This window comes from Nerophis lumbriciformis, linkage group LG06 (assembly GCF_033978685.3).
Source record: "Nerophis lumbriciformis linkage group LG06, RoL_Nlum_v2.1, whole genome shotgun sequence".
NCBI lineage: Eukaryota > Metazoa > Chordata > Actinopteri > Syngnathiformes > Syngnathidae > Nerophis > Nerophis lumbriciformis.
This window is the reverse complement of record NC_084553.2, coordinates 38,048,607-38,074,357: the sequence shown is the minus strand read 5'-3', so window position 1 is coordinate 38,074,357 and position 25,751 is coordinate 38,048,607. Positions and strand designations below refer to the sequence as shown.

General features: G+C 40.1%; 1 protein-coding gene across 1 annotated transcript in view; it reads right to left on the bottom strand.

Moving 5' to 3' along the window:
• chs1 (chitin synthase 1) overlaps positions 1–18,831 on the bottom strand; it is a 49,692-nt gene extending 30,861 nt beyond the window's left edge. Inside the window, exons 1-5 of the mRNA XM_061964251.1 lie at positions 18,627–18,831; positions 18,424–18,548; positions 778–913; positions 502–690; positions 213–414 (exon numbers count right to left, since the gene is read on the bottom strand). Coding sequence (XP_061820235.1) covers positions 213–414; positions 502–690; positions 778–913; positions 18,424–18,473 — 577 coding nt within the window. The 5' untranslated portion in view covers positions 18,474–18,548; positions 18,627–18,831. The remainder of the gene's footprint in view (positions 1–212; positions 415–501; positions 691–777; positions 914–18,423; positions 18,549–18,626) is intronic.
• Between the last annotated feature and the right edge of the window lie 6,920 nt (positions 18,832–25,751).

Here is a 25,751-nt window from a genome sequence, read left to right as displayed (position 1 = left end):
TTTATATGTTTTATATAAAAATAAAATAAAACCGCTGTTTAGATCTAGTTATTGCTCTTTGACACCGAACAAGAAAAACACTTTGTTTTTTAATTTTACTTTTTGTTTCAAAAATACCAATCTTTTTTTTTTTTTTTTTTTTTTCAATTTGCATCCATGAAATGAAAATTCAATGACCCCAACATACATAGACCAGTAGATATTCCACTTACCAGCGCTTGTTAGAATGATGGAGCAGATTGGAAATACAATTTTCCAAGTGTCTGTCTGCAGTCGGTAATACATCTGAAGCAATGCAGGTATGACGCAGACACCACCGCTGATGAACAGATTTGTCAGGACGTCAAACTGAGGCATCACCACAAGCACAAGCACTGCGGTACCAAGCGACACGGTGCATTCAATGGCTAAGATCTGCAAAAGGAAGAAACCGACATTTTGTCAGGAAGAGATTTTTGATAAATATACATAAGCCTGGGTCATGTAATACATCTCACGTACATATGCCATGGTCTTGAAGTTGGGTTGCACGAAGATGCTCTTGAACGCACACCTCCACAGTGATTTGATAAACACCAGGAAATTTGGCCAAACGAGACAGAACACCAACATCAGCATGTAGAACTGTTTTTCCTTGGGCCTGCGCAAGGAGGTCGGACTGGACAACATCGACAGCACCAAGAGAGAGCCCTGATAGTCCAAAACAAAATATTTTTTTAATTTAAAAAGGAACCTAACATGCTCCATGGATGATTGTACGCCATTTATGAATCATACCTTGGCAATGATAGCACTGGTAAGGACGCATAATCCTACAATAATAGCCACTAGGTACTGGGCCAGTTGGAAGCATCTTCTTTTTTGTTCCTTCTCGGCTCCTATTGGGTTGAGCTGAAATGGATCCCATCTTTCCCTGAGTCACAAATGATGAAAATCTCTTGTAAAAACTATACAACATAAAGTAGCAAGAAACACATCAATAATGAATAAAGCAAAACATGTTCTGGACCAAAAATCACTTAACGTTCTTTACTGCTCGCTAGTGTTACCATATCTGAGTTACTGTGTAGAAATATGGGGAAACAACTACAAATGTGCACTTTATTCACTAACGGTGTTACAAAAAAGATCAATTAGAATAATACATAATTTTGGATATAGAGAACATACAAACCCTTTACTTATTAAATCACAAATATTGAAATTCAACGATTTGGTGCATTTGGAAACATCTAAAATTATGTACAAAGCAAACTATAACCTGCTACCCAAGAATGTACAACAATTCTTCTCAACAAAAGAGGAGAAATATAACCTTAGAGGAAAATAAAATTTAAAACATTTGTATGCTCATACAACACTTAAAACCTTTAGCATATCTGTATGTGGAATTCAATTATGGAATGGATTAACCAAAGAAATCAAACAAAGCACCGATATGATTCAGTTTAAGAAACTGTTCAAATGACAAGTGTTCACAAAGTTCACAGAACAAGAATTATAATGAACACCTTGAACCCTTTTTAAAAAAAATGTTTTTAATTTTAATTTGACTTTTTTTTATTGAGACAAAGATTATTTATGTAATTTATATTTGTTTACTTACTATGGTATATTATTTGTTTATTATTTATTTTGTTCACTGTTCTGTTACAGAGAACAAGGAAATGGGATAAAATTACTATGGTATGAAAAGGGGTAGGATTAAATAAGATCAGCTTCTTCCTACTCCTTTTCGGACGTGCTGTAATGAAACAACTGGAAATATGTGATGAATTAAATTGTACCGTATGCATAAACTGAAACCGAACTGAACTGAACTGAAAAAACAGGCTATATTAATTACAGTTATTAAATATAATCTAAAATTATAATTCCCTGACAAAATGGCCTGTGGTAAAATAATTTATTATGCCCATGCATTCACACATATAGTATTCTACACCAAAAAAATCATATATTTATTATTATTCTGTCCAAAAACCTTGGCGCGCTCCACAGCCCAAAGTTTTCATCCGATCTGAGCCGTTCCAGTATCAAAACGTATTGTATGGAATTTCCGGTTTTCCGGGTCATTTTGCCCATTGAAAATGAAAAGACCGTTTTTCGAACTTGCACAATTCCCACATTTCCACTTGTTCCACATTCACACACTCCACTTACCTTGGACAATCAAACTACCATTTTCCAAGTAAAAAAAAATGCCAGGAGTTCCCAAAATTCCCAGTTTTCCAAAACCCTCTTTTCACCTCTTCCTGGAAGGTTTTCCCAGCCCACATTTTTCAACCGTTACTATTGTAAGTATTTAAAATATATTGCCTGGTACCAGACACATTAATAACTATATGTAATCTGGACAATATTTTCCAGAATGTACCGCGCCTTTCGCCCGAATGTAGCTGAGATAGGCTCCAGCTAGCGGTAGAAAATGGATGGATGGATTTTCGCACTTTGGTCATTTTAAGCATTACCGGAACTTCTTTCCTGGGCACATTGATTTCAATGCTCATACGACGTACTTCCTTCTTCCGTCAACAAACAGAGAAGACGGGAGCCGAGAGAGTCAGGACCGACATGACTTGGTGTTGCAAATGTGGACTTTGCCAAGCTATGCTGACTGAAATAGAGTGCTTCTGCTGCACTGAGTGGCACAAAATGTTATTGTCAATAGAATGGCTTCATGTATCTGGCGAGGAGGACATTGCTCAAGGAATTTGCATCACAAAGAAAGACGAACTGTTTGTGTTAACAAACCCTCCAGTGGTAGAAACTTTTTCCCACCTAACCAAAATCACCTGAATTGTCCCCGGCCAGCTCGCCCAAATGGACAACTGTCCATCAAGTAAGTCACTATAATATTGATCATCCCGTTTGTTAGTACAACTACACACATTGTCGAGCGAGCTGTGTACAAACAAAACAACTAGCCTTAGTGCCAAGCTTTTATTGGACAACAACAAACACTTACTTACAATCTACGCTCTCGGTATAGCTGACTGATGGGATGGCTGAGTCTTTCAGCAAAATACTTGTACTCAGAGTAGAGCTGGTGGATTCAGAATATTCCTCAGGTAAAGAATGTTGAGAACAAACTTTTATCTTGCTTAGTCTTTCGAGCGAAGTCACCGATTTCAAGTCGAGAGCCAGTTGAGTATCCATTGCTTCAGCCAGTCCGGAGTTTTTCTTGGTGGTAACACATGGAATCTGGAAGTTGACTAACTTTTCAGCAAACAACCACAACCTTGTATAATACACATGCCAGGCATGATTAATAATCTATCTCAATCTGTTATGCGGATGACACCCAGCTCTACATCTCCACCAAACCAACTTCCTCTCTCCCAGCTTCCTCCCTTACAGACTGCCTCAGTGAACTCAAGCAGTGGTTCTCATCCATTTTCCTTCAACTCAATAGTAATAAAACCGAAATCTTACTTGTCGGTACTGTAATGTTTACGGCTGAAACCTTTATTGTGAAAGTCTGTTCCTTACTGCTGTAACCCGGATGTATTGCACTTCACTAACCGGAAGTGGAGGAGATGCCGGTGTTCGACCAAGAGGTAAAATAAATAAAGAGCTCCCGGGCTAAACTGAGAATTAAGTGTCCAGTTAATATCAAGATTAGCCTATAATACTTATCGTGTATAGCTAATCACAACATGGTGTCAGAGTGAAAGTAATAAGACGACGGACCCGCGAGAAAAAAGTAAACTCGTCGAGAAAAAAAAAAAAAAAAGGCGGGGAAGAAGTCAACAATGGAAGCGTTTGGCGTACCTACCCCGAAGATGGACTGGGATTCATCTAATCTACCAGATGCGTGGCGGAGATTCAAGCAACATGCACAACTCATGTTCACAGGACCGCTCAAGCAGAGAGCAGAAGAGTAAAAATGCAGCTTTCTTCTGCTGTGGATCGGCAACAAAGGACGGGACATCAGCAACACGTGGACACTGACTGAAAATGAAGCTAAGTTGCTAAAAACATACTACGACAGATTCTCAGAATACCTCACCCCGAAAGCAAATCCTATATTTGCAAGATATAAATTCCAGGAGAAGACGCAAGGAAACTAACTGTGAGTCATTTGAGCACTTTGTGACAGATCTCAAGCTACTAGTTAAAGACTGTAACTACACAAACAGTGATGAGATGGTCAGGGACCGTATAATTTTCGCTACCAACTCACCCAGAGTGCGTGAAAAATTACTCAGCCAGGGGCCGGAGCTCACGCTCGAAAAAACGATCGATATAGCCCGCTCCCATGAGCTATCACAAGTGCAGCTAAAGGCTATGGCTAACTGTAGCCACGAAGTACACGCAATCCACCGCAAACCTGGAAGGCCAAATTTCATAAAGGGAGCTAGCAAGCACCATGACAGCCCAAAAGTGCATGAATATGCCTGCAGCAAGTGTGGAGGACACCACAATAAATCAACAGAGTGCCCAGCAAAAGGTAAACAATGTTTAAAGTGTCGAAAATTCAATCACTATGCAAAAGTGTGCAAAACTAAGTCCCACACCCCAGGTAGAACAGTGCACAGAAAAATCCACACAGTTGGTGAAGATAATGAAGATGATAGCTCAGAGCTATTTGTGGACACTGTTACTACAGAGAAAGAAGATGAGGAAAGTGCATATGCAGCCATTGGATTGGGGCCACAGAACAGAAAATTGACTTTTAAGCTAGACACTGGGGCACAAGCAAGTGTGATACCAGCCAAAGACTTTAATGCACTAATGCCCAGTACACAATTAATGACTGCTGACCGTAAGTTAACAGGCTACGGCGGACATGCGTTGGAAGTGAACGGCTACTGCAAAATAGCAAGTACATACAAAGCTAAGTCAACCACAGAAAAGTTCTACATAGTGAACTGTAAAGGCCCACCCATCCTAGGCTACAAAGCCTGCAAGGCCCTGGGACTCATCAAAGTAGTGTACGCAGTCGACAGTGACGAAGTGAACAGCGCCCAGTCAGACCACATCCTAAGTGAGTACTCAGATGTTTTTAAAGGCATCGGCACATTCCCAGGTGAATGCAATTTCAGAATAGACCCCAAAGTAGCACCAGTTGTCTGCCCACCACGAAGGGTACCATTTGCTCTTAAAGACCGTCTAAAAATAGAGCTAGACAACATGGAAAGGGACAGAATAATATGCAAGGTGACAGAGCCCACCCAGTGGGTTAATGCCCTAGTAGTGTGCGAAAAGCCCAAGACACGCAAACTCAGAGTGTGCCTAGACCCAAGACCCCTAAACAAGGCAATAATGAGGCCATATTACCCCCTACCCACACTGGAGGACGTGACATCCAAGTTAGCAGGGGCAAAGTATTTCAGCATCCTAGACGCAAGATCAGGGTATTGGGCAATCAAGTTAAGTGAGGAATCCTCACTGCTCACTACATTTAACACTACTTTCGGAAGATACCGTTTCCTCAGGCTGCCCTTCGGCATCGTGTCTGCCCAGGACGAGTTCCAGAGGAGGGTGGATGAGACATACGAAGGCCTGAGAGAAGTAGCTGGCATCGTTGACGACATCGTCGTGTTTGGAAAAACAAAGCAGGAACACAACAGCAATCTCCGGGCCATGCTCGACCGCACCAGAGAGAGAGGAATACGCCTGAATCCAGATAAATGCCGCATTTGTGTTTCTGAGGTGAGCTACTTTGGCCATAAGCTCACAGCCAACGGTTTGAAACCAGACCCACTTAAGGTGAGAGCCATCAGAGACATGCCACCACCAACAAATGAGGCAGAGCTCGAAACCGTGCTAGGCATGGTCAACTACGGTACCTAGCGAGATTTGCACCCAACCTAGCTGAGGTGTGTGCACCACTCAGACTACTGCTAAGACAGGACACGGAGTTCATATGGGGCACTATTCATCATAATGCGTTTCAGAAGATGAAAGAGATCATCACAGCGGAGCCAGGGCCAGTGTTGGCTTACTTTGATCCTGAAAAAGAAGTGACACTGCAAGTGGACGCGTCAAAAAACGGCCTGGGTGCAACCATCATGCAGGAAGGAAGACCTGTAGCATATGCATCCAAGCTGCTCACCAGCACAGAGCAAAATTATGCCCAAATCGAGAAGGAGCTGTATGCAGTCCTGTATGGGTGTAAGAGGTTCCATGAGTACCTCTATGGGCGAAATATAACTGTGGAATCAGACCACAAACCGCTAGAGACCATTCTCCGAAAACCCCTAGCCCTTGCTCCACCGCGTTTACAGCGCATGATGCTTGCATTGCAAAAATACAGCATAACTCTCACCCACAGACCAGGCAAAGAGATCCCTGTAGCCGACACACTGTCGAGAAAATCCATGGATGAAGAGGACGAGTCTCTATCTGAGGCTATGGAGACACAAGTGCATACTGTCATTAGCACAGCCCCGGTGAGTACTGACAGGCTGGACAACATCAAAATGGAGACAGCTCAGGACGAGCAGCTCTCCAAGCTAAAGCAAGTCATCCGGTCAGGCTGGCCGTAGACACGAAAACGATGTCACCCACTCGTCAGCGATTACTGGAACCACCGTGACGAGATCACAGAAGCCGACGGGATCCTCCTAAAGGGTGAGAAAATAATAATTCCATACAAGCTCAGACCACACATGCTAAAATGCATCCACACAGGACATTTAGGAGTTGAGAAGAGCAAACAGGGCAAGAGACATAATGTTTTGGCCTGGCATGGGTCAACAGATTGAGGAAACAGTCCAAAGATGTGACATATGCCAAACACATCGTAGTGCCAACACCAAAGAACCCATGCTCTCACATGACATTCCAGAGACCCCATGGGAGACTGTAGCAACAGATCTATTCACATGGAACTCTGAGAACTACATCATCATCTGTGACTACCTCAGCAGATACTTTGAAATTGAGCGCCTGCATAACATCACCACAGCCGCTGTCATTCACAAGATGAAGGCAGTGTTTTCGAGGCAAGGAATCGCCCGCCGAGTTGTCAGTGATAATGGGCCATGTTACAACTCAAGTGAATTCTAGCAGTTCGCAGAATCATGGGGTTTCCAGCACATCACCTCGAGCCCGCATTACCCGCAGAGCAATGGCTTGGCAGAAAAGACTGTTCAAACTGCAAAGCGAATCCTCACCAAGGCCAAAGAGGACAAGAAAGACCCCTATCTCTGCTTTCTGGAGTATAGAAACACACCAGTTGACGGACTAAAATCCCCAGCCCAGATCCTGATGAGCCGCAGACTGCGCTCCATCCTGCCCACGACAACTCAACAACTCCGACCTCAGGTGACCCCCGAGGCTACTGTACGTGCAAGGAGAGAGAACTGCCAGCTGCACCAGAAACAACAGTACAACAGATCTACCAGACCGCTGTCAACGCTGCGCGCCGGAGCACCCATCCGTTTCCAGCAGGGCGATGGCACGTGGAAACCAGCGACAGTCATCCGACCAGCTGAGACACCACGGAGCTACCACATCGAGACCGGTGATGGACAGTCATTCAGACGCAACCGACGACACCTGCTAGACAGAGGCAGCCAGAGGCCAGCGATGATGACTCCAACACTACACCAGAGGACCCAGGTGCGCAACATCATCACACCAGTTCGGTGTGTGAACCTGCTCACACCGAGCCTTGCCAATGCACAAGGTATGGACGTGTCATAAGGCCGAGGCAAGTCCTCGACTTATAATTGATTGTAAAGGGTGTAGGCGGATCGCTGCCCTAAAAAAATAAAATAAAAAATAAAAAGAAAAGATTGAAAAAAAATAAAAAAAAAAAGTAAAAAAAAAGAACCTGATTTGTAACATTGCACTGCATTAATAGATTACATGGTGAGATGTTCACTGCTGTTAATTTTGTTCCAGAAGTAACACACTTAAATACTGCAGCACTTTTGAGTATACTGATGTTATATGGTGTACCGATGTTATTTGCACTACTAAAGATTTACAGTATACTATGACTCAAATATTGTGGCTCAGAATTGTGTTTAAATGCCTCCGTTTTTTTTGCATGCCACTGATAATCCCCATATACACATCTTATTTTTGTTGAAGGGAGATGTAATGTTTACGGCTGAAACCTTTATTGTGAAAGTCTGTTCCTTACTGCTGTAACCCGGATGTATTGCACTTCACTAACCGGAAGTGGAGGAGATGCCGGTGTTCGACCAAGAGGTAAAATAAATAAAGAGCTCCCGGGCTAAACTGAGAATTAAGTGTCCAGTTAATATCAAGATTAGCCTATAATACTTATCGTGTATAGCTAATCACAACAGGTACAAAAACCATTCTCGCCAAAACCAATAGCTTGTCCATTACTCTCTGCAATTCCTCTGTCTCACCCTCCTCCCAAGTCAAGAGTCTGGGTGTCATCCTCGACAGCACACTCTCCTTTTAAAACCCACATAAACAACATTACCCGGTCTGCTTACTTTCATCTTTGGAACATTAATCGTCTTCGCCCATCCCTTACCCCTCATACTGCTGCCATACTAGTCCATAGCCTGGTCACCTCTCGCCTGGACTACTGCAACTCTCTCCTCTTTGGTCTCTCTCACAAGTCACTTCACAAACTTCAGCTTCTCCAGAACTCTGCAGCCCGGATAATCACCAGAACCCCTTCAATCCAGCACATCACCCCTGTTCTGCAGCAACTCCACTGGCTACCCATCAAACATCGCATCCACTTTAAAATAATTCTCCTCACTTTCAAAGCCATCCATAACCTCTCTCCATCATATCTCTCTGACCTGATCCATGTCGCCACGCCCACGTTCCCTAAGATCCTCTTCATCCATCCATCTCACTGTCCCTTTATTTAAACTGTCCACCATGGGCGCCCGAGCTTTCAGCCGCTCTGCCCCACATCTTTGGAACTCTCTACCACCAGACCTTCGCAACTTAGATTCAATATCCCTCTTCAAATCAAGACTCAAAACACACCTATTCCTGACTGCTTATTCATTGTAATCATCTTTTCTTTTCTCTTTGTTGTTGTTGTTGTAGTTTTTATCCAATTTGATTTTATTGTTGTGATTTTGTACAGTGTCCTTGAGTGCCCAGAAGGCGCCTTATAAATAAAATGTATTATTATTATTATTATTATCTTACATTAACTATTACAATCTCAAAATTGATCCAGCTGCTGAAGTAGAAGCTAGCTCAGCTCTAGCTAGTGCCATAGCAGTGTGAGTGTCTCTGTGAAAAACTCTGGAAAATCAGTTCCTCAGTGTTCTCTCTTACGATAACTATGTCGCTACAGCTTGGTTATTATGCAGGTTACGGAACATAATTAAGTATTCTTGGCGGTTTTTCGATGCATTTTAGAGTGATTGGCGGCATGGCGTAGTGGGTAGCGCGGCCGTGCCAGAAACCTGAGGGTTGCAGGTTCGCTCTCCGCCTCTTGACATCCAAATCGCTGCCGTTATGTCCTTGGGCAGGACACTTTACCCTTGCCCCCGGTGCCGCTCACACTGGTGAATGAATGGTGAATGAATGATAGGTGGTGGTCGGAGGGGCCGTAGGCGCAAGCTGGCAGCCTCGCTTCCATCTGTCTACCTCAGGGCAGCTGTGGCTGCAAATGTAGCTTACCACCACCAGGTGTGAATGAATGATGGGTTCTCACTTCTCTGTGAGCGCTTTGAGTATCTAATAATAGAAAAGCGCTATATAAAATCGAATCCATTATTATTATTAATATTCAGAGGCAGAATGGATTACTCCTATCAGCTGCATTGCGAGGTCCCTAGAACCAGCAGATCATTACAAATTAGAATGAAAAATAAATACATGTGTTGTCTCTCATAAGGATTGTAAATGATAGGCAAAATTGAAAACAAATAGGTGCAGTTCCATTTTAAAGCATTGTGTTACTTCACAGCTACTCACATACTTTTTCATACAAGGAAACTTAAGTGTTGACTTTAGACATTCCAACATACAATTAATGATTCAACTTTCATAGGCACACTTCACATGCTACCTTGTATTCCACTCCCTTATTATTGAAGTCAGTACTTAGGTGAGTGTTGCACAAGATTGGCTAGTTATCCAACACTTGGATGTATGTATGTAAACAGCAATACCATCTACACTGGTATCCAAAAACCACAAGTTATTAAACTGTGATGCTATAAATCACAGGAGTCAAACTCAAGGCCCTAAAATGACATGGTTGGCAAGATGCGGCCCGCAAAAACCGGGAAATAATGTGTGTCAAAAAGGCATTTCATCTTCTTCTTTTTTTATGCATACTTACAATGCATTTCGTGACTCATTATTATTATTATTTTTATTAATCAGTCCAACAAAATAATACAGAAAAATAGAATAATAATTCAATTCCAATTCCAACTCAATATTTGATACAACACGCTCGATAGAGCTTTTTTTTGTCATTAAAACACTTTTCAAATTCAATTCCATCTATCCATCAATCCATTTTCTACCCAACCAAAATATGGGATTATTACTTTGAGTTTGACAAAGCAAGTTTTCCATAAGTGTGGGGCCTAAAATGCCTGATTTTGCTGCAGACCCCAGTTATACAGGGAGACATTTGATTGGTCTGACAGTTGCGTTCGGGTGCTGCTGGGACAAATTTGATTGCCAAAGATGTCGATGGTTGGCCAGAATGTGCCGGGAAATTGCAGGGGTTGGACAAATGCGAGGCTGTGCATAATTGGCATGATCGCAACATCCCAAAATCCTGTAAAGGACCTAATATCATGAAGTGACTAGGATGTAGCCAACACTGAAAAAAGTAAATCTGGGAGTATGTAATTGTAACATCATTAAGTCTGTGATATGAACAAAAAAAAACAAAGTTAGTCTCTTAACATAAATATATCAAGTTGTGAATTAGTCTAAATTCGTTCAAAAGACAAGTCATTTTGATTTTTTTTTCTTAACAAACTTTATGTAAGTGTCTCAACAAGTCTTGTTATGCAGACGCACAAAACAAACAATTTGCTCGTTGTGGTGTTTACAAGCCTCCGACTGCGCCCCGTGTGGTGCATTCTGGGTAGCAAACTCGTTTAAACCATCAGGAGATGGTGAGCGCGGGAGAAGTTCCAGAACGTGAGACTAGAGACTGACGTTTACGGTAAGAATAAAGTTAATGTTAGTGATGTAGTTGGTTAAACACTAAAGTCCGTTGTTCAAATGTGAAGCTCATGTTTGCAAGCGGCTCTAATTTGAAGTAAGCAGGGACGGCAGGATATAGAACACACCTGTGCGGGGTTAGCCATTGGCAAGGGGTTTAAGATGCAAGTCGACCGTAAATAGACACCCATGTGTGTCTGGGTGTGAGTTGTGGAGGTTTTTGGTCGCAGCGGTGGCTGTAGGCAGTTAGCTCTGCTTGTTAGCCGCTGAAACGCATCGAGCACAGCCGCAGGCGGCGCTAAGCCCCCTTCACCAGTCATAACATGTAGCCTAGCATACCAAAATGACGGGGAGAACCTCAGCTAAATACCTTTACCAAGCAGTGCCACCCAAACCAAACACAAAGAATACATTCAAGCTCGAAAAACACTGCTAGTTAGCTAGCTAGCTAGTTGGTCTGAAATGTAATATAGTTAGTTTTCCAGTCTGCATACTTGCCAACCTTGAGACCTCTGATTTCGGGAGGTGGGGGCTGGGGGCTGAGGGCGGGGGCGTGGTTGAGGCGTGGCTAAGGGGGGAGGAGTATATTTACAGCTAGAATTCACCAAGGCAAGTATTTCATATATACGTATATATATATAAGAAATACTTGACTTTTAGTGAATTCTAGCTATATATATATATATATATATATATATATATATATATATATATATATATATATATATATATATATATATATATAAATAAAATAAATACTTGAATTTCAGTGTATATATTTCATATATACGTATATATATAAGAAATACTTGACTTTTAGTGAATTCTAGCTATATATATATATATATATATTTATTGTATTATATATATATATATATATATATATATATATATATATATATATATATATATATATATATATATATATATATATATATATATATATATAAATATATAAATAAATAAATAAAATAAATACTTGAATTTCAGTGTTCATTTATTTACACATATACACACACATAACACTCATCTACTCATTGTTGAGTTAAGGGTTGAATGGTCCATCCTTGTTCTATTCTCTGTCACTGTTTTTCTAACCATGCTGAACACCATCTCTGATGATGCATTGCTGTGTGGCACGCACAAAAGTGCTTTCATCAAATGCACTAGAGTCTGGAATCTTCCATCTCTCCCTAGCATGGCCCAAAACCGGTCAATCTTTGCTTCCTGAGGAAGATCTTCACTGCCAAGCACTTGGTAGTCCACTACTTCTTCCCGGAGGCTATCCAGGTCCAATCTCAGCTGCGGCTTGAAACTTACAAGCGTATTTCTTCATCTTTCTCGTCGTCGCATGGCTGTATCTTCCATGTTCTTCTGCTTTGTCTCCTTGTTGTGTGCGCAGTTGTGCACTGCATTCTCTAAAAACCCTAGATGTTATTGTCACATATGCATGTACAGTAGATGGCAGTATTGTCCTGTTTAAGAGTGTCACAACATTGCTGTTTACAGCAGACGAACTGCTTTACGGTAGACAAAAACGTGACTGCTGTTGTGTGTTGTTACCGCGCTGGGAGGACGTTAATGAAACTGCCTAACAATAAACCCACATAAGAAACCAAGAACTCGCCCTCGATCATTCTACAGTTATAACGTGATTGGGCAGGCACGCTGTTTATATTGTGGGAAAGCGGACGTGAAAACAGGCTGTCCTCACTCAGGTCCGCCTGAATTTCGGGAGATTTTGGGGAGAAAATTTGTCCCGGGAAGTTTTCGGGAGAGGCGCTGAATTTCGGGAGTCTCCCGGAAAATCCGGGAGGGTTGGCAAGTATGCAGTCTGGTACCTGGAAAAAGGTCAAATTCCCCCTGGACATATCTGTGTTAAAACATCTGTAAAACTGCCTAGGTTCACCGTTTTAGCATCTACTTTTGCACAGTTACTAATTTGGTGTTACTTTACTAATTCGTAGAATCACTTGGCTACTATCCCACACTGATAAAAATAAAGTGCTTGATCGACTTAAAAAAAAGTAAGGCAACTTTTTGCATCATTTTATCCTGTAGATCAAACAATAGTAGTCTTTGCATATGCAACATTCATTTTGCAAGTACAGTCAACTTACTTTTGCAAATAAAGTCAACTCAATGGTATTACGTTGACATCACCTGCAAAAGTAAGTTGACTGTACTTGCAAAATGAATGTTGCACATACTAAAGTACAAAAGTAGTTTAAGCCATTTTTTTTAATCAGTGAACAATGAAAATAAGTTTGACACACCTGATAGGAATAATGTGAATTGTGTGTCACTTATCTTTAAAAAAAAAAAAAAAAAAGTTTCATATAGTTTAATGAATTTACCAATAAGCACTGTGGTTTCTCGGCTTTCATGTTGGCTATAATTTTTATGTTCTGTTTCCTTGTTTTAAGTGCTCCCTTCCATATGATACGTACGTCTATTGTCTACTCAAAACATATTTTCATATCTTGTGTAGACCAAGCAGGAACAACAACGTGTAAAAATATATAAACTTTTATTGCTCAAATAATTGTTGACCTTCCGCGTACTTTGGACTTACAGTACTTCTCATTCTGTCTATGGCGCTGAGCCTTCTGTGTATATAATATATACATTGTATATATAATGTATATAAACATTTAGCAACACACTAGTGTCCTGACTTCCTAGTTTACACGTACTTATATATTTATTTAACCATTATTTATCTCAGTAAGGCAACGAAGAAGAGATTGTCATTTGCAATGCCAGAGATGTTGAAGTGTGATAATGATCTCTCATTTACTGACACAAATGACCATAATAAATTGCTCTCAACAGTTCACAAATGCTCCTAAAGGGTGGGGATGAATGTGTAGTAACATAAATGAATGTTTAAAGCCGCACTAGGTAACTTTTGTCATGAGCTGTGACCCGGATCAAGTTTTGTTTAGCCATGTTCTGTTAGTTTTGGCTAGCATTAACTGCTCCTGCTCCATTGCCCTCAGTGGCCAATTAATGGACTCATCGGCGCAGACAGCAGCGACGCCCGTGACTTGGGCGTAGAACTCAAAGGCTGCTGAAGTACTGGCGTTACTCGCGTCCACCTTCTCAACGGCCACGGATGTGAATGTGGCCATTCCGTGGTTGCCCGCCTCTCCTGCTGTAGCGGCGTTCCACTCGCCGCCGCCACTTGACTTGTCCTCGGTGGATTCGGGGACACTTGGCCTGGCGACCCACCACCAAGTCCTCCCTCCGCCCTCCCGTGGCTCTTGAACTTGTTTTTTTTGTGGTGTTCTGGGGACATCTGAAATTTGTCCTTAGTGGGGGTATACTGTCATGACCCGTGACCCGGATCATGTTTTGTTTAGTCATGTTCTGTTCTTTTTGGACTCTCTCAGTTCCTGTTTTGTGCACTCCTGGGTTTGTTTTGGTCACCATGGGTACTGATTGGTTTCACCTGCCTCTGGTTAGTGTTCGGCACGTTCACCTGCTGCCGGGCACTAATCAGAGAGCTATTTATTCCTGTTGCTCGCCACACTCTGTCTGAATTCGTTGTTTGCTATATGTAACATTCACGTAGGTTCATGTCTTGTTTCCTGGCTGATTCCTGTGCTAAGTTTTTTCCCTTAGCCTCCCGTGCGATCGGCACGCGTTTCTTTTGTTTGTTTCCTGTTTGCATTGACTATGTATGATTTATGGAAAATAAATCATCTCCTACCTTCACGCTTTGTCCAGAGTTATCTGTCTGCATCCCGGGACAACTTTACAACCTTCATAAAATATTTTCATACCTTTTGGGATGATACATGGACTTACAACTAGTTGAATGGCACCTCTATAATGGTCTGAGTGGGTCTGTATCGCTTTTAGGACCTAGCCACATTAAGAAGGGTGGCAGGAACCCTGCTACACAAAAAACTACAAATGTGCTGACTTGCCTTATGGCATACGTCACTCCACCCCATTCGTTAATAAGAAGGAAGTCTATGCGAACACCGACGTGCAAACGTTCCATTTCCTTTTTGAATTTCAACTGGAACTTCCCTCTTGGTCGGATTTCCGACTCAGAAAGTCAGAGCATTCTCACCTACCCCGAGCTTGTTTCCAAGATGGCTGCTATGGATGTAAACAACGATATTCGCTTCTGTAATATTCGTTATTTGCACTTCTGATAAGCTTTTGTCACAGTGAATCAGCCATAAACAATGTATTGTTGTACGTTTACATATGGTCACATCACTGAAGTGTAAACTACATTTAATTCATGTGGTACTTACGTTGTACGAGTGCATATTTTCCCATAAGTTGTTTGTATTCAGACAAAGCAAGTGCAAAAATAACTTTCGTGGATGTGGCAATCTTGATTTCAGACATCGCAACTGGAACGCTCTTAACTCGGCTGTGACACCATTCCCAGCTCCGACTTCCAACTTCCAAGGTAAATGGAACGCAGTTAAGTTAAAGTTAAAGTCCAAATGATTGTCACACACACACTAGGTGTGCTGAAATTTGTCCTCTGCATTTGACCCATCACCCTTGTTCACCCCCTGGGAGCCTGGGACGTGAGGGGAGCAGTGAGCAGCAGAGGTGGCTGCGCCCGGGAATCATTTTGGTGATTTAACCCCCAATTCCAACCCTTGATGCGGAGTGCCAAGCAGGGAGGTAATGGGTCCCATTTTTATAGTCTTTGGTATGACTCGGCCGGGGTTTGAATGCACCACCTACCGATCTCAGGGCGGACACTCTAACCACAAGGCCACTGAGTAGGTAGGTAAATGGAACGCAGCATGGTAGACGCTACAAAACAACTGAAGAAACGGAAAGTTTTGCCCGAGGAGACAAAAAAAAAAAAAAGATAAAGGGAGCCTACCCACATAAAAGGACAGTCATGGATCAACATTGCCTAGGCTTTCACCTCCTGGTACCCTAGCACCTCCAAAACCCTCAAATCTAGACTCCAAACATCCCAGAACAAGCTAGTCAGATTACTTCTAGACCTCCACCCCAGATCACACCTCACTCCTACCCACTTCTCCAAAGCAGGCTGGCTCAGGGTGGAGGACAGAGTAAAACAACTTGCACTGAGCCTTGTCTATAAAATCCGCTACACCTCCCTGATACCGAAGTGCATGTCAAACTACTTCCTTAACGTAAATGACCGCCATAACCACAACACCAGGGGGAGCTCCACTAACCACGTTAAACCCAGATTCCGATCTAACAAAGGTCTTAACTCATTCTCCTTCTATGCCACATCAATGTGGAATGCACTCCCAACAGGTGTAAAAGAAAGGACATCTATATCCTCCTTCAAAACCGCACTAAAAGAACACCTCCAGGCAACTTCAACCCTAAACTAACACCCTCCCTTCCTCATCATACCTCTTCGGATTGTAAATAATCAAATGTAGTCACTTTTTCTTATAATTTCTGATCTCTCTCTCTGTGTCCAATACTTGCTGTACATATGTACCAAGTCAGACCTACACTGTTCCAATGTCAATTTCTCTGATGATGCAATTGCTGATGACTGAAGTGTTGATACCAACCAAACTTAACCCCCCTGTGATGATTATCTTGTGTGATGACTATATTATGATGATTGTATATATCTGTATCATGAATCAATTTAAGTGGACCCCGACTTAAACAAGTTGAAAAACTTATTCGGGTGTTACCATTTAGTGGTCAATTGTACAGAATATGTACTTCACTGTGCAATCTACTAATAAAAGTTTCAATCAATCAAAAAAAATGGCGTGAGCTTAATAACAAAGAGGGATTCTGCCTGCTAAGTGATTTTTGATGCTCAAATCAAAATGATAATGCTAGTGTTAGCAATCTGAAATTTGCGTGATAGCAATAAATAGCCACTAGCTTGAGGTTTGCAGTTTCACACTTACACGACCAGCCACGCAACAAAGTCAAAAGTATTGTATGAAGAAAAAACAATGTAATGACTGCAAACCGCAAATATAAAGTTTGAGTAAAATATGTAGATTCCTACTTTGGAAAGATAAGTCATACTGAATCATTGAGGTATTATTGTGTCAGTTTGTTTGTATGTGACAGTAGTTTCTGACGATTTACATCGCTATGCTATGGTCTTCCTTCAGGCAAAACACTGCCGCTTTGGTCCACTGGTGCCGCCAAAACCAACCAAAACTGAAAGTTCTGAAATGGGGCTTAATGATAGATAAACACATTTCAAGTGTAAAATAAATATGGAGAATGCCTGCAATTTATAGACGACAGAGCTGTCTGCAAATTGCATTACTTATAATTACAGAAAGAAGCAAGTAATCAAATGATTTAATATGATTATTAGCTATAATTAATTAAAACAGTAAATTAATTTGACTAGTGTCTACTTTAAAGTCTGCATGGTACAAAATGAGTAAAACATCAATACAGTATGTGCTTTCCACTTTTTTCCTGCAATGCTGTCCTTTTTTTTGTTAAGGTTACAAGAAACACATATAAAATTAATAGCAAATACAAAAAAAAAAACCACATGTTGATTTAATGATATTTAAAAAAACAAAACAAAAAAAACAGTCTCAAAATGCTGTAACTTTTGGAAAAAGCTGCCTCAAATTCAGGGTTTTTAAGACCGCAAAAATCACAAAAAAAGCCTGCAAAATCATGGAAGGATTGATTAAGAAAAACATAGGTATTTATATTATTACAATTTTTTTAAATTAAATGTAAAATGATAAAAGAATATTTCATAATTTAGAATTTCTAACTTAATAATAAATGATGTTGGTATTTGATAGTATATAGTATAGGATAGATGCACTCAAAATTATTCTGCCCTCAATTTAAATTCTGTTAAGGTTTTATTAAAACAACAAAACTAAATAATTAACAAAGCTCAAGATATTAATATTACAATATTACAGACTCTATTTTTCTTTTGGATATATTGTACATTTTGACAACAGATGTAATTTACAATGGGTTGTTGAATAATGTCCAGTGCAACTGTAAATGACAGATGACTGTACACAAAAAGCAGATTTGAAAAAGATATTCCTTCTCCATCCATGCAGCCAATTTGTTTAATAAATTGTACGACGAAAAGCCTTTCAGAGACCAGCAGGTAACAAGAATCAAGCCCATGAGAAAAAGATGGATTTCTGCTGCCAAGAGGAAAATGTCAGCTCGACCAATTTTCTTCCTCCATTTGTATGAATTTAATCTATTTTTTTAATTAAACTTGAAGGATCCCATCCCCAAAATTGCTGAACATGTGTATAAATGAAATATGTTGGTTTGTCAGCTCATTAAAGCAATTAAACATGGGGACTCCATGTTATTTCTTACTTGTGTCGCTCCTCTCTGTTTTTTTCTCTGCTTTTAATGTCCTCCATCATGCGTGTCTAGTCTTGTCTGGCCGTGGACATACAGTATATATGAAGACCATGCATCCAGTGGTAAAAGGAATTTAGCTGTGGAATGAAATCGTAATATATTTATTACAGCGACACAAGCAATTAGTGGAGTAGGAGGGGGGGAAAAAAGCTTACCTTCTATTGTTGGTTCTTCTGCTTGTTGTCTTTTGTTGTCCTTAGCTCATCATTCACTTTAGTGCCAATGTGAACTAAAACTAAAACAAATTTATTGAGCTTTATCTGCAGATGTGTACACAAAAATTTTAATTAATCTCCAACCGGACTCAATTATATTGGTTGTCACAACTTTGTGAAAAAAAACAAACAAAAAAAACAGACATATAGTTCCTTATAGCTACCAGCAATGTGTGCAAGCTCTCCCTGAATACACAAGGAAGTATGCATGTGTCGTGGACAGATACTGTAAGATAAGCATGTGAGGGACAGTAAAAGGTTGTTCTGTAACCACCCAACATGACTTAACTTTGCATGACTAATAAACAAACAAAATCTCAGTGTTACTGTAATCTCTCCTCGCCATAAAGAGGTACAAGGGTCCTTTTTCTGACTGTGGTTTTTAATCAACTGAGCCAACACCTACTGAAGCTAAGTGCTCTCAACCCCAGATCTAGAAAAATGACATTTTTTCTTATCCATGACTGGCCCGATACCAATCACATGTATTAATTGTAAATGTTTCAATTTATTACACACAGTAACACTGTGTTTGAATATTTAATTAATAGATGTTGACAGTTTAACATTATTACGGTAACCAAATATTTAGACTAGTTCATTAATTCTCTTTTTTTACATGCAAGTCGATACAAAGTCAATAGTGAACAATAACTAAACACTAATTATTACTGTATCTATCTACTACTCCAATGGTTCCCAAACTTTTTTCACCAAGTACCACCAAATTGACAACATTAAAATACAGTAGTATTGTAGGCCTGAATATTCATTAAAAACAAAGCAGAGGTTTTATTTAACAAGTATCATCAATTCACTTTTTTCCTACGCTTTGGACCACGCGGCTTATATAACGGTGTGGCTAATTTATGGATTTTGTTTCGCTGACGGCCATAATGCAAATAGTAAAAAAAACAAAAAACAGGCAAAGACACTAAACGTGTGTGGTATTGTTTGTGCTATGGCACCATTTTTTTGACAAGTTTGCTCACTGCTGGTGCCCTCTGTTTAGGCTAAGCTTTCATCTGGAAGTACAAGTGCCATATCGTCTACTAGCCGTCTATATTGTTTCTACACGTATGGATTCCTCATTCATCACTCCAAGCAACGTTTGTAAGTTTTACAACATAACTAAAACTATTCATACTTATCAAATCATTCCATGTGTGATGTCTGTAGTGTTTTCATGCATATTTGTACATGTTATTATAATGTAATGAAGCTATCCCAGTTAGCATTAGCTAATATGCTAACACGTTCACTCGTGTCCCTGTTAGTATTATTAACTTTCAAAGGAATTCTTTTTGCATTGTTTCAGTTTCGTAAATACACCAAAAGTCACTGTGAACTAGGGCTGGGCGATATATCGAATATACTCGATATATCGCGGGTTTGTCTCTGTGCGATATAGAAAATGACTATATCGTGATATTCGAGTATACGTTCTCACGCATTTGGTTTTAGCTGTGGGCATTACACTACAAGCTCTTCTCACAGAGACCAAAAACAAGCGCACCTTCTTACATACGTCACATACTGTCATGCGTGCAACGTCATACGCTCTCACGGAAGCAGAGAGGTAGCGGCATGGGTAACGTTAGCTGTGATGCTAGCGGTGCTGTGTGAGTGGTAATACAAGAGAAAGAAGGTGCGAATCCGGTAACAAATGAAGGAATATTTAATTCCCAAGAAAAACAGCACAGGGTCCATCGTTTGGCGGTAGTTTGGCTTAAAGCGGGAAGATGTTAAACAGACAACTGTAATATGTCAAGTATGTTAAGCTTTGCTACAAAAAGTAGCACCACTGCTAATGTGTAGCATCATTTGAAAAGTCACCCGCTAGAGAATGAAGAGTGCTTACTCCCCATGTCAACATCTCCGTTCGGTGCCACACCAACAAAATGCCCAAGCAACTATTTCCACATCAACATCGTATGAAAAAACTAGTCAATCAACTGAAGGAGATAACATCCGCAGGAACATACCACATAGCGAAGCACATACACTATTTGATTTCCTATTATGGAACTTTTTTATTTGACAGTTATTGAAATATCTTGTGTGACATAATGCACAAAAGTGCACTTTATTTGTTTTAAACTATTGTAGTGGCGTTCTGTACAAAAAGTGCACTTTAATTTAGTGTTGTTTGATATGTCATCTTAGTGACATCATGCACAAAAGTGCACTAATAGCTTGTTTTAAAATGTCTCTGACAATCTTGCACTTTCTGTTTTGGAAATGACATGAATGTTTGTGCCACTGCTTAATAACTGTTTAATAAATACAGTTTTGGTAAATTGACTTAGTTGTGATTTCCCTCTCTGCATGAAAGTTTAAAATGAGCATATATTAATGCAGAATGAACAAGAATGTTTTAATGTAGACACATAGAATCATCATACTGCTGTGATTATATGCATCAAGTGTTCATTCAAGGCTGAGGCAACATATCGAGATATATATCGTGCATCATGACATGGCCTAAAAATATTGAGATATTAATAAAAGGCCATATCGCCCAGCCCTACTGTGAACTTTATCTCAAAGTCCTCCTGTGTCCAGGAAATTAATCCCTGAGTTTGTAAACATAAACAAAATTTTACAAAAATAAAAAAGGATTTGGGGAAAAGAAAAACATGGACATAATCGCCCTAGTGTCATACACTGACACAACCCTTGATATCAACACCACCAAATTATGACTTGATCTGCTGTCCAAAAAACTGAGTTAGTACTTAGTACTGACTGTGACAATGCTGTTGTTATATTATCCTGTCTCTAGACTCTTAATCTACCTGTTATTTGTTACTTGCTATTTACCTGGTGGTGAGGATTCAGAAATTCTGACTTCCCAGTACACTTGGAGCACACCATTAAAATAAACACAATATTAGCCACAAGGTATTAACCACAATGTTTGCAAACGGCATTTAAAGGTATTAATCAGTAACAGCAATCACCTACTTTTTCACGAAATTCGTCCGATACTGATCAGTGGCCGATTAATCGGCACATCCCTAGTTAAAATTAATGCTGTTAAATGATTAATCACACTTGAACTTTGATAAAAGTGTTTAACTTATCTGTGGCAGTTTTTTTTGACAACATTTCTGAGGGTATGCTTCCCCAGCGTTGTTTGTCGTCCACTGCTTGCAGCTAACCATCTGTGCTTAAGGGCCGAGCATGTGCGGTCATAATAAATTGCGTGATTAATCTGCATTTATACATAATTCATGTGCTAATTGTTGTGGGTCTATATAGGTTCTAAACGTGCAAATTAATTGATAATTAATTAAACAATTAATTAATTAAAAATAATTGTGCAACTCACTTTGTTAAGGCAAATACAGGTGGTATTTGGGTAATGAAAGGGTTCCATTCCTAGACAGCAATGTAAGTTGTGTTTTAGTGTAAATTGGATCTTATGCCTAAAATATGCATACATTAACTGCTAACTTACTCACACTGCACACAGAACACATGAAATACATCTAGAATATACAGATACAAAATAGGATACAAGAATTAAATGAAGCAATAATAAAAGAGAATAACTCCTTATGTGAACTACTTTTCTGAGATAATTATTTACGTCCAACTTTGTGTCTCTCCATTGCGTCACACATTACATTTGTCAAGCGCTCCAAAACCAACCACACAAGTTTCACAATAAATACGCTGAGCGATGCATTCTGCCTGACTGCATTGAACTCAATAATAATATCGTTGTATAATAGTGTTGTCCCGATACCAATATTATTTTGATACTTTTCGTCACTTTTCTAAATAAATTGGACCACATACAATTGCATTATTAGCTTTATTTTAACAAACAATCTTAGGGTACATTAAACATTTGTTTCTTATTGCAAGTTTGTCCTTAAATAAAATAGTGAACAAACAAGACAACTTGTCTTGTAGTAGTAAGTAAGCAAACAAAGGCTCCTAATTTAGCTGCTGACGTGTTGTCATTTTCCATTCTATTATTTTGTCTACATTATTAAGGACAAGTGGTAGAAAATTAATTATTAATCTACTTGTTCATTTACTGTTAATATCTGCTTACTTTCTCTTTTAACATGTTCTATCTACACTTCTGGTAAATTGTTATAATCACTTATTCTTCTGTTGTTTGGATACTTTACATTAGTTTTGTATGATACCACAAATTTGGGTATAAATCTGATACCAAGTAGTTATAGGATCATACATTGGTCATATTCAAAGTCCTCATGTGTCCAGGGACACATTTCCTGAGTTTATAAACATAATACAAATTTGTGATGCCAAAAAATATCGACATGACCATAGTAGTATCGACTAGATACGCTACTGTACTTGGTATCATTACAGTGGATGTTAGGTGTAGATCCACCAATGGTTACTTTTCAGAGGCGGTATAGCACCGAATATGATTCATTAGTATCGCTGTACTATACTAATACCGGTATACCGTACAACCCTATTGTATAAAGATGTACAGATACAGTAAAGAAATGAGAGTGCCCTCGGTTACACTTACTTTTATCCCTGTAATTATCCTGCAGCCCTTTGGCTTGTCTTTAGGTGTTTCTACCTTCTTAAAATATTGTCCCAGGCTAGACAGAAAGTTACCATCCTCTTTCCTCCAAAATCTTGTAACGGCACAGAATCAATGACCACTCTGGCTTTTATGAGCATTAATATGCTTTAGTTTCAACAAAGGAGTGAACGCAACAGTCACAAAATAAGGACCAATGCGCAGCTTATATTGGTGGCGGCTTTATCCGCTCTGAGCTTTTTATGGTGTTCATTTTCACTTCAATGTCACACAACTGCATGGGAGACACAATGAAGTCCGTAAGCATCAGCTGGCTGCCTTGCACACATAGGGCCCCATTCTCCAACGTGCTCAAGTGAAAAAAGATGCACAACTGCGTGGATTGGGGCTGTGCAGAATTCTCCCCACTCGTCTTAGGTATACCAATACGCGCCTTCATCTAAGATGCCCACTGTGGGTGGAGCAACACTTAAAAGTACTTTTGTTCTTACGCACCTGTGGGGCTATTATAAGTCCAGAGCTCCAAGAAGGTGAAACGTTATACTGTACTCAAATTTTGGACGCAGTGTGCATCACACATACTTGCCAACCCTCCCGGATTTTCCGGGAGACTCCCGAAATTCAGCGCCTCTCCCGAAAACCTCCCGGGACAAATTTTCTCCCGAAAATCTCCCGAAATTCAGGCGGAGCTGGAGGCCACGCCCCCTCTAGCTCCATAACGTCCTCCCAGCGCGGTAACAACACACAACAACAGCAGTCACGTTTTCGTCTACCGTAAAGCAGTTTGTCTGCCGTAAACAGCAATGTTGTGACACTCTTAAACAGGACAATACTGCCATCTGCTGTACATGCATATGTGACAATAACATCTACGGCTTTTAGAGAGTGCAGTGCACAACTGCGCACACAACAAGGAGACGAAGCAGAATGCATCATCAGGGAGGGTGTTCAGCATGGTTAGGAAAATAGTGACAGAGAATAGAACAAGGATGGACAATTCAACCCTTAACTCAACAATGAGTAGATGAGTGTTATGTGTGTGTATATGTGTAAATAAATGAACACTGAAATTCAAGTATTTCTCTTATGTATATATATATATATATCCATCCATCCATCCATCCATTTTCTACCGCTTATTCCCTTTTGGGGTCGCGGGGGGCGCTGGAGCCTATCTCAGCTACAATCGGGCGGAAGGCGGGGTACACCCTGGACAAGTCGCCACCTCATACATATATATATATATATATCATTCACTGAAAGTCAAGTATTTCTTATATATACTTGGTGAATTCTAGCTGTAAATATACTCCTCCCCTCTTAACCACGCCCCCAACCACGCCCCCCCGACCACGCCCCCCCCACCTCCCGGAATTGGAGGTCTCAAGGTTGGCAAGTATGGCATCACACAAAATAAAATGAGAGAACAAACTTCCAGAAAACTATCAAATCTATTCTGATTGCCTCAACCGAAAGACCTGAAAACATCCGTCGAGATGAGATGAGGATGAAAGCACAATGGTGCCACTTTGTATTATCTAAGAAAGATCTGAATGCACATCGTGGACCGGGCTAACTGACTTTCACCACACGTGGACAATTATCATTGAACTGATGTGACTATTTAATACAAAGTTAATTCCATTGATTTCTTTTATATTTAATATCAAACTGTCACACTCCACCGCGTAATCAAACACACAAACAGCATCTACAAAGCCCCTCTGATGCATTGCGGCTTCACAAACATTTTTACTAAACAGAACTTTTAATAATAAATAAATAAATAAAAGACAACTGCTCTTTTTTTGGAATTTTGCCTATCGTTCACAATCATTATGAAAGACATGTCAAGGGTTGTATTTAAAAAAAAAAAGAAGCATACTAACTCGTAAAATAAACGTAAATAAAAGTCTGCTTGCAATGGAGCCAATAGGACAGACCTGGGCAAATTAAGGCCCGGGGGCCACATGCAGCCCGTTAAGCTTTTCAATCTGGCCCGCCGGACATTCCCAAATAATTTTTTAGATCTTTAAGATGGAAAGTGTAGCTGCCATTATGATGTGCAGTGATGTTTTCTAATGACCGTAAGTCTTGAACTATACAAAGTATTTCAATGGTTGGCATCTGCGCTTATGGATGATATACCAGTTACTATGGTAATCTAATTAGTTACTATGGTCATCTAATTAGTTACTATGGTCATCTACGTCACAACAGCTCAGACGAGGCATCAAGCAGTGTGGGCGGGAAGCGTTTCCACAGACGCGGAAGGAGATTTTCACAACAAAGTTCTAAAGCTTAGGGATATATCAGATACATCAGATTGTAGGTGGGTTTATTTTCTACCCTTCGCATTCATATTTCACTGTTTGTTTTTTTGTTGCGTTTCACCTGATTGTAAAATATGTCGATCGAAATGGGGTGTGACATTCATATTTTGTCAATATTCAGTGTTTTATCGTTCATAGAATTTTTTAAAATTTCATTACGTTTTTTAAGGCGGTCTGTCATACTGTTTT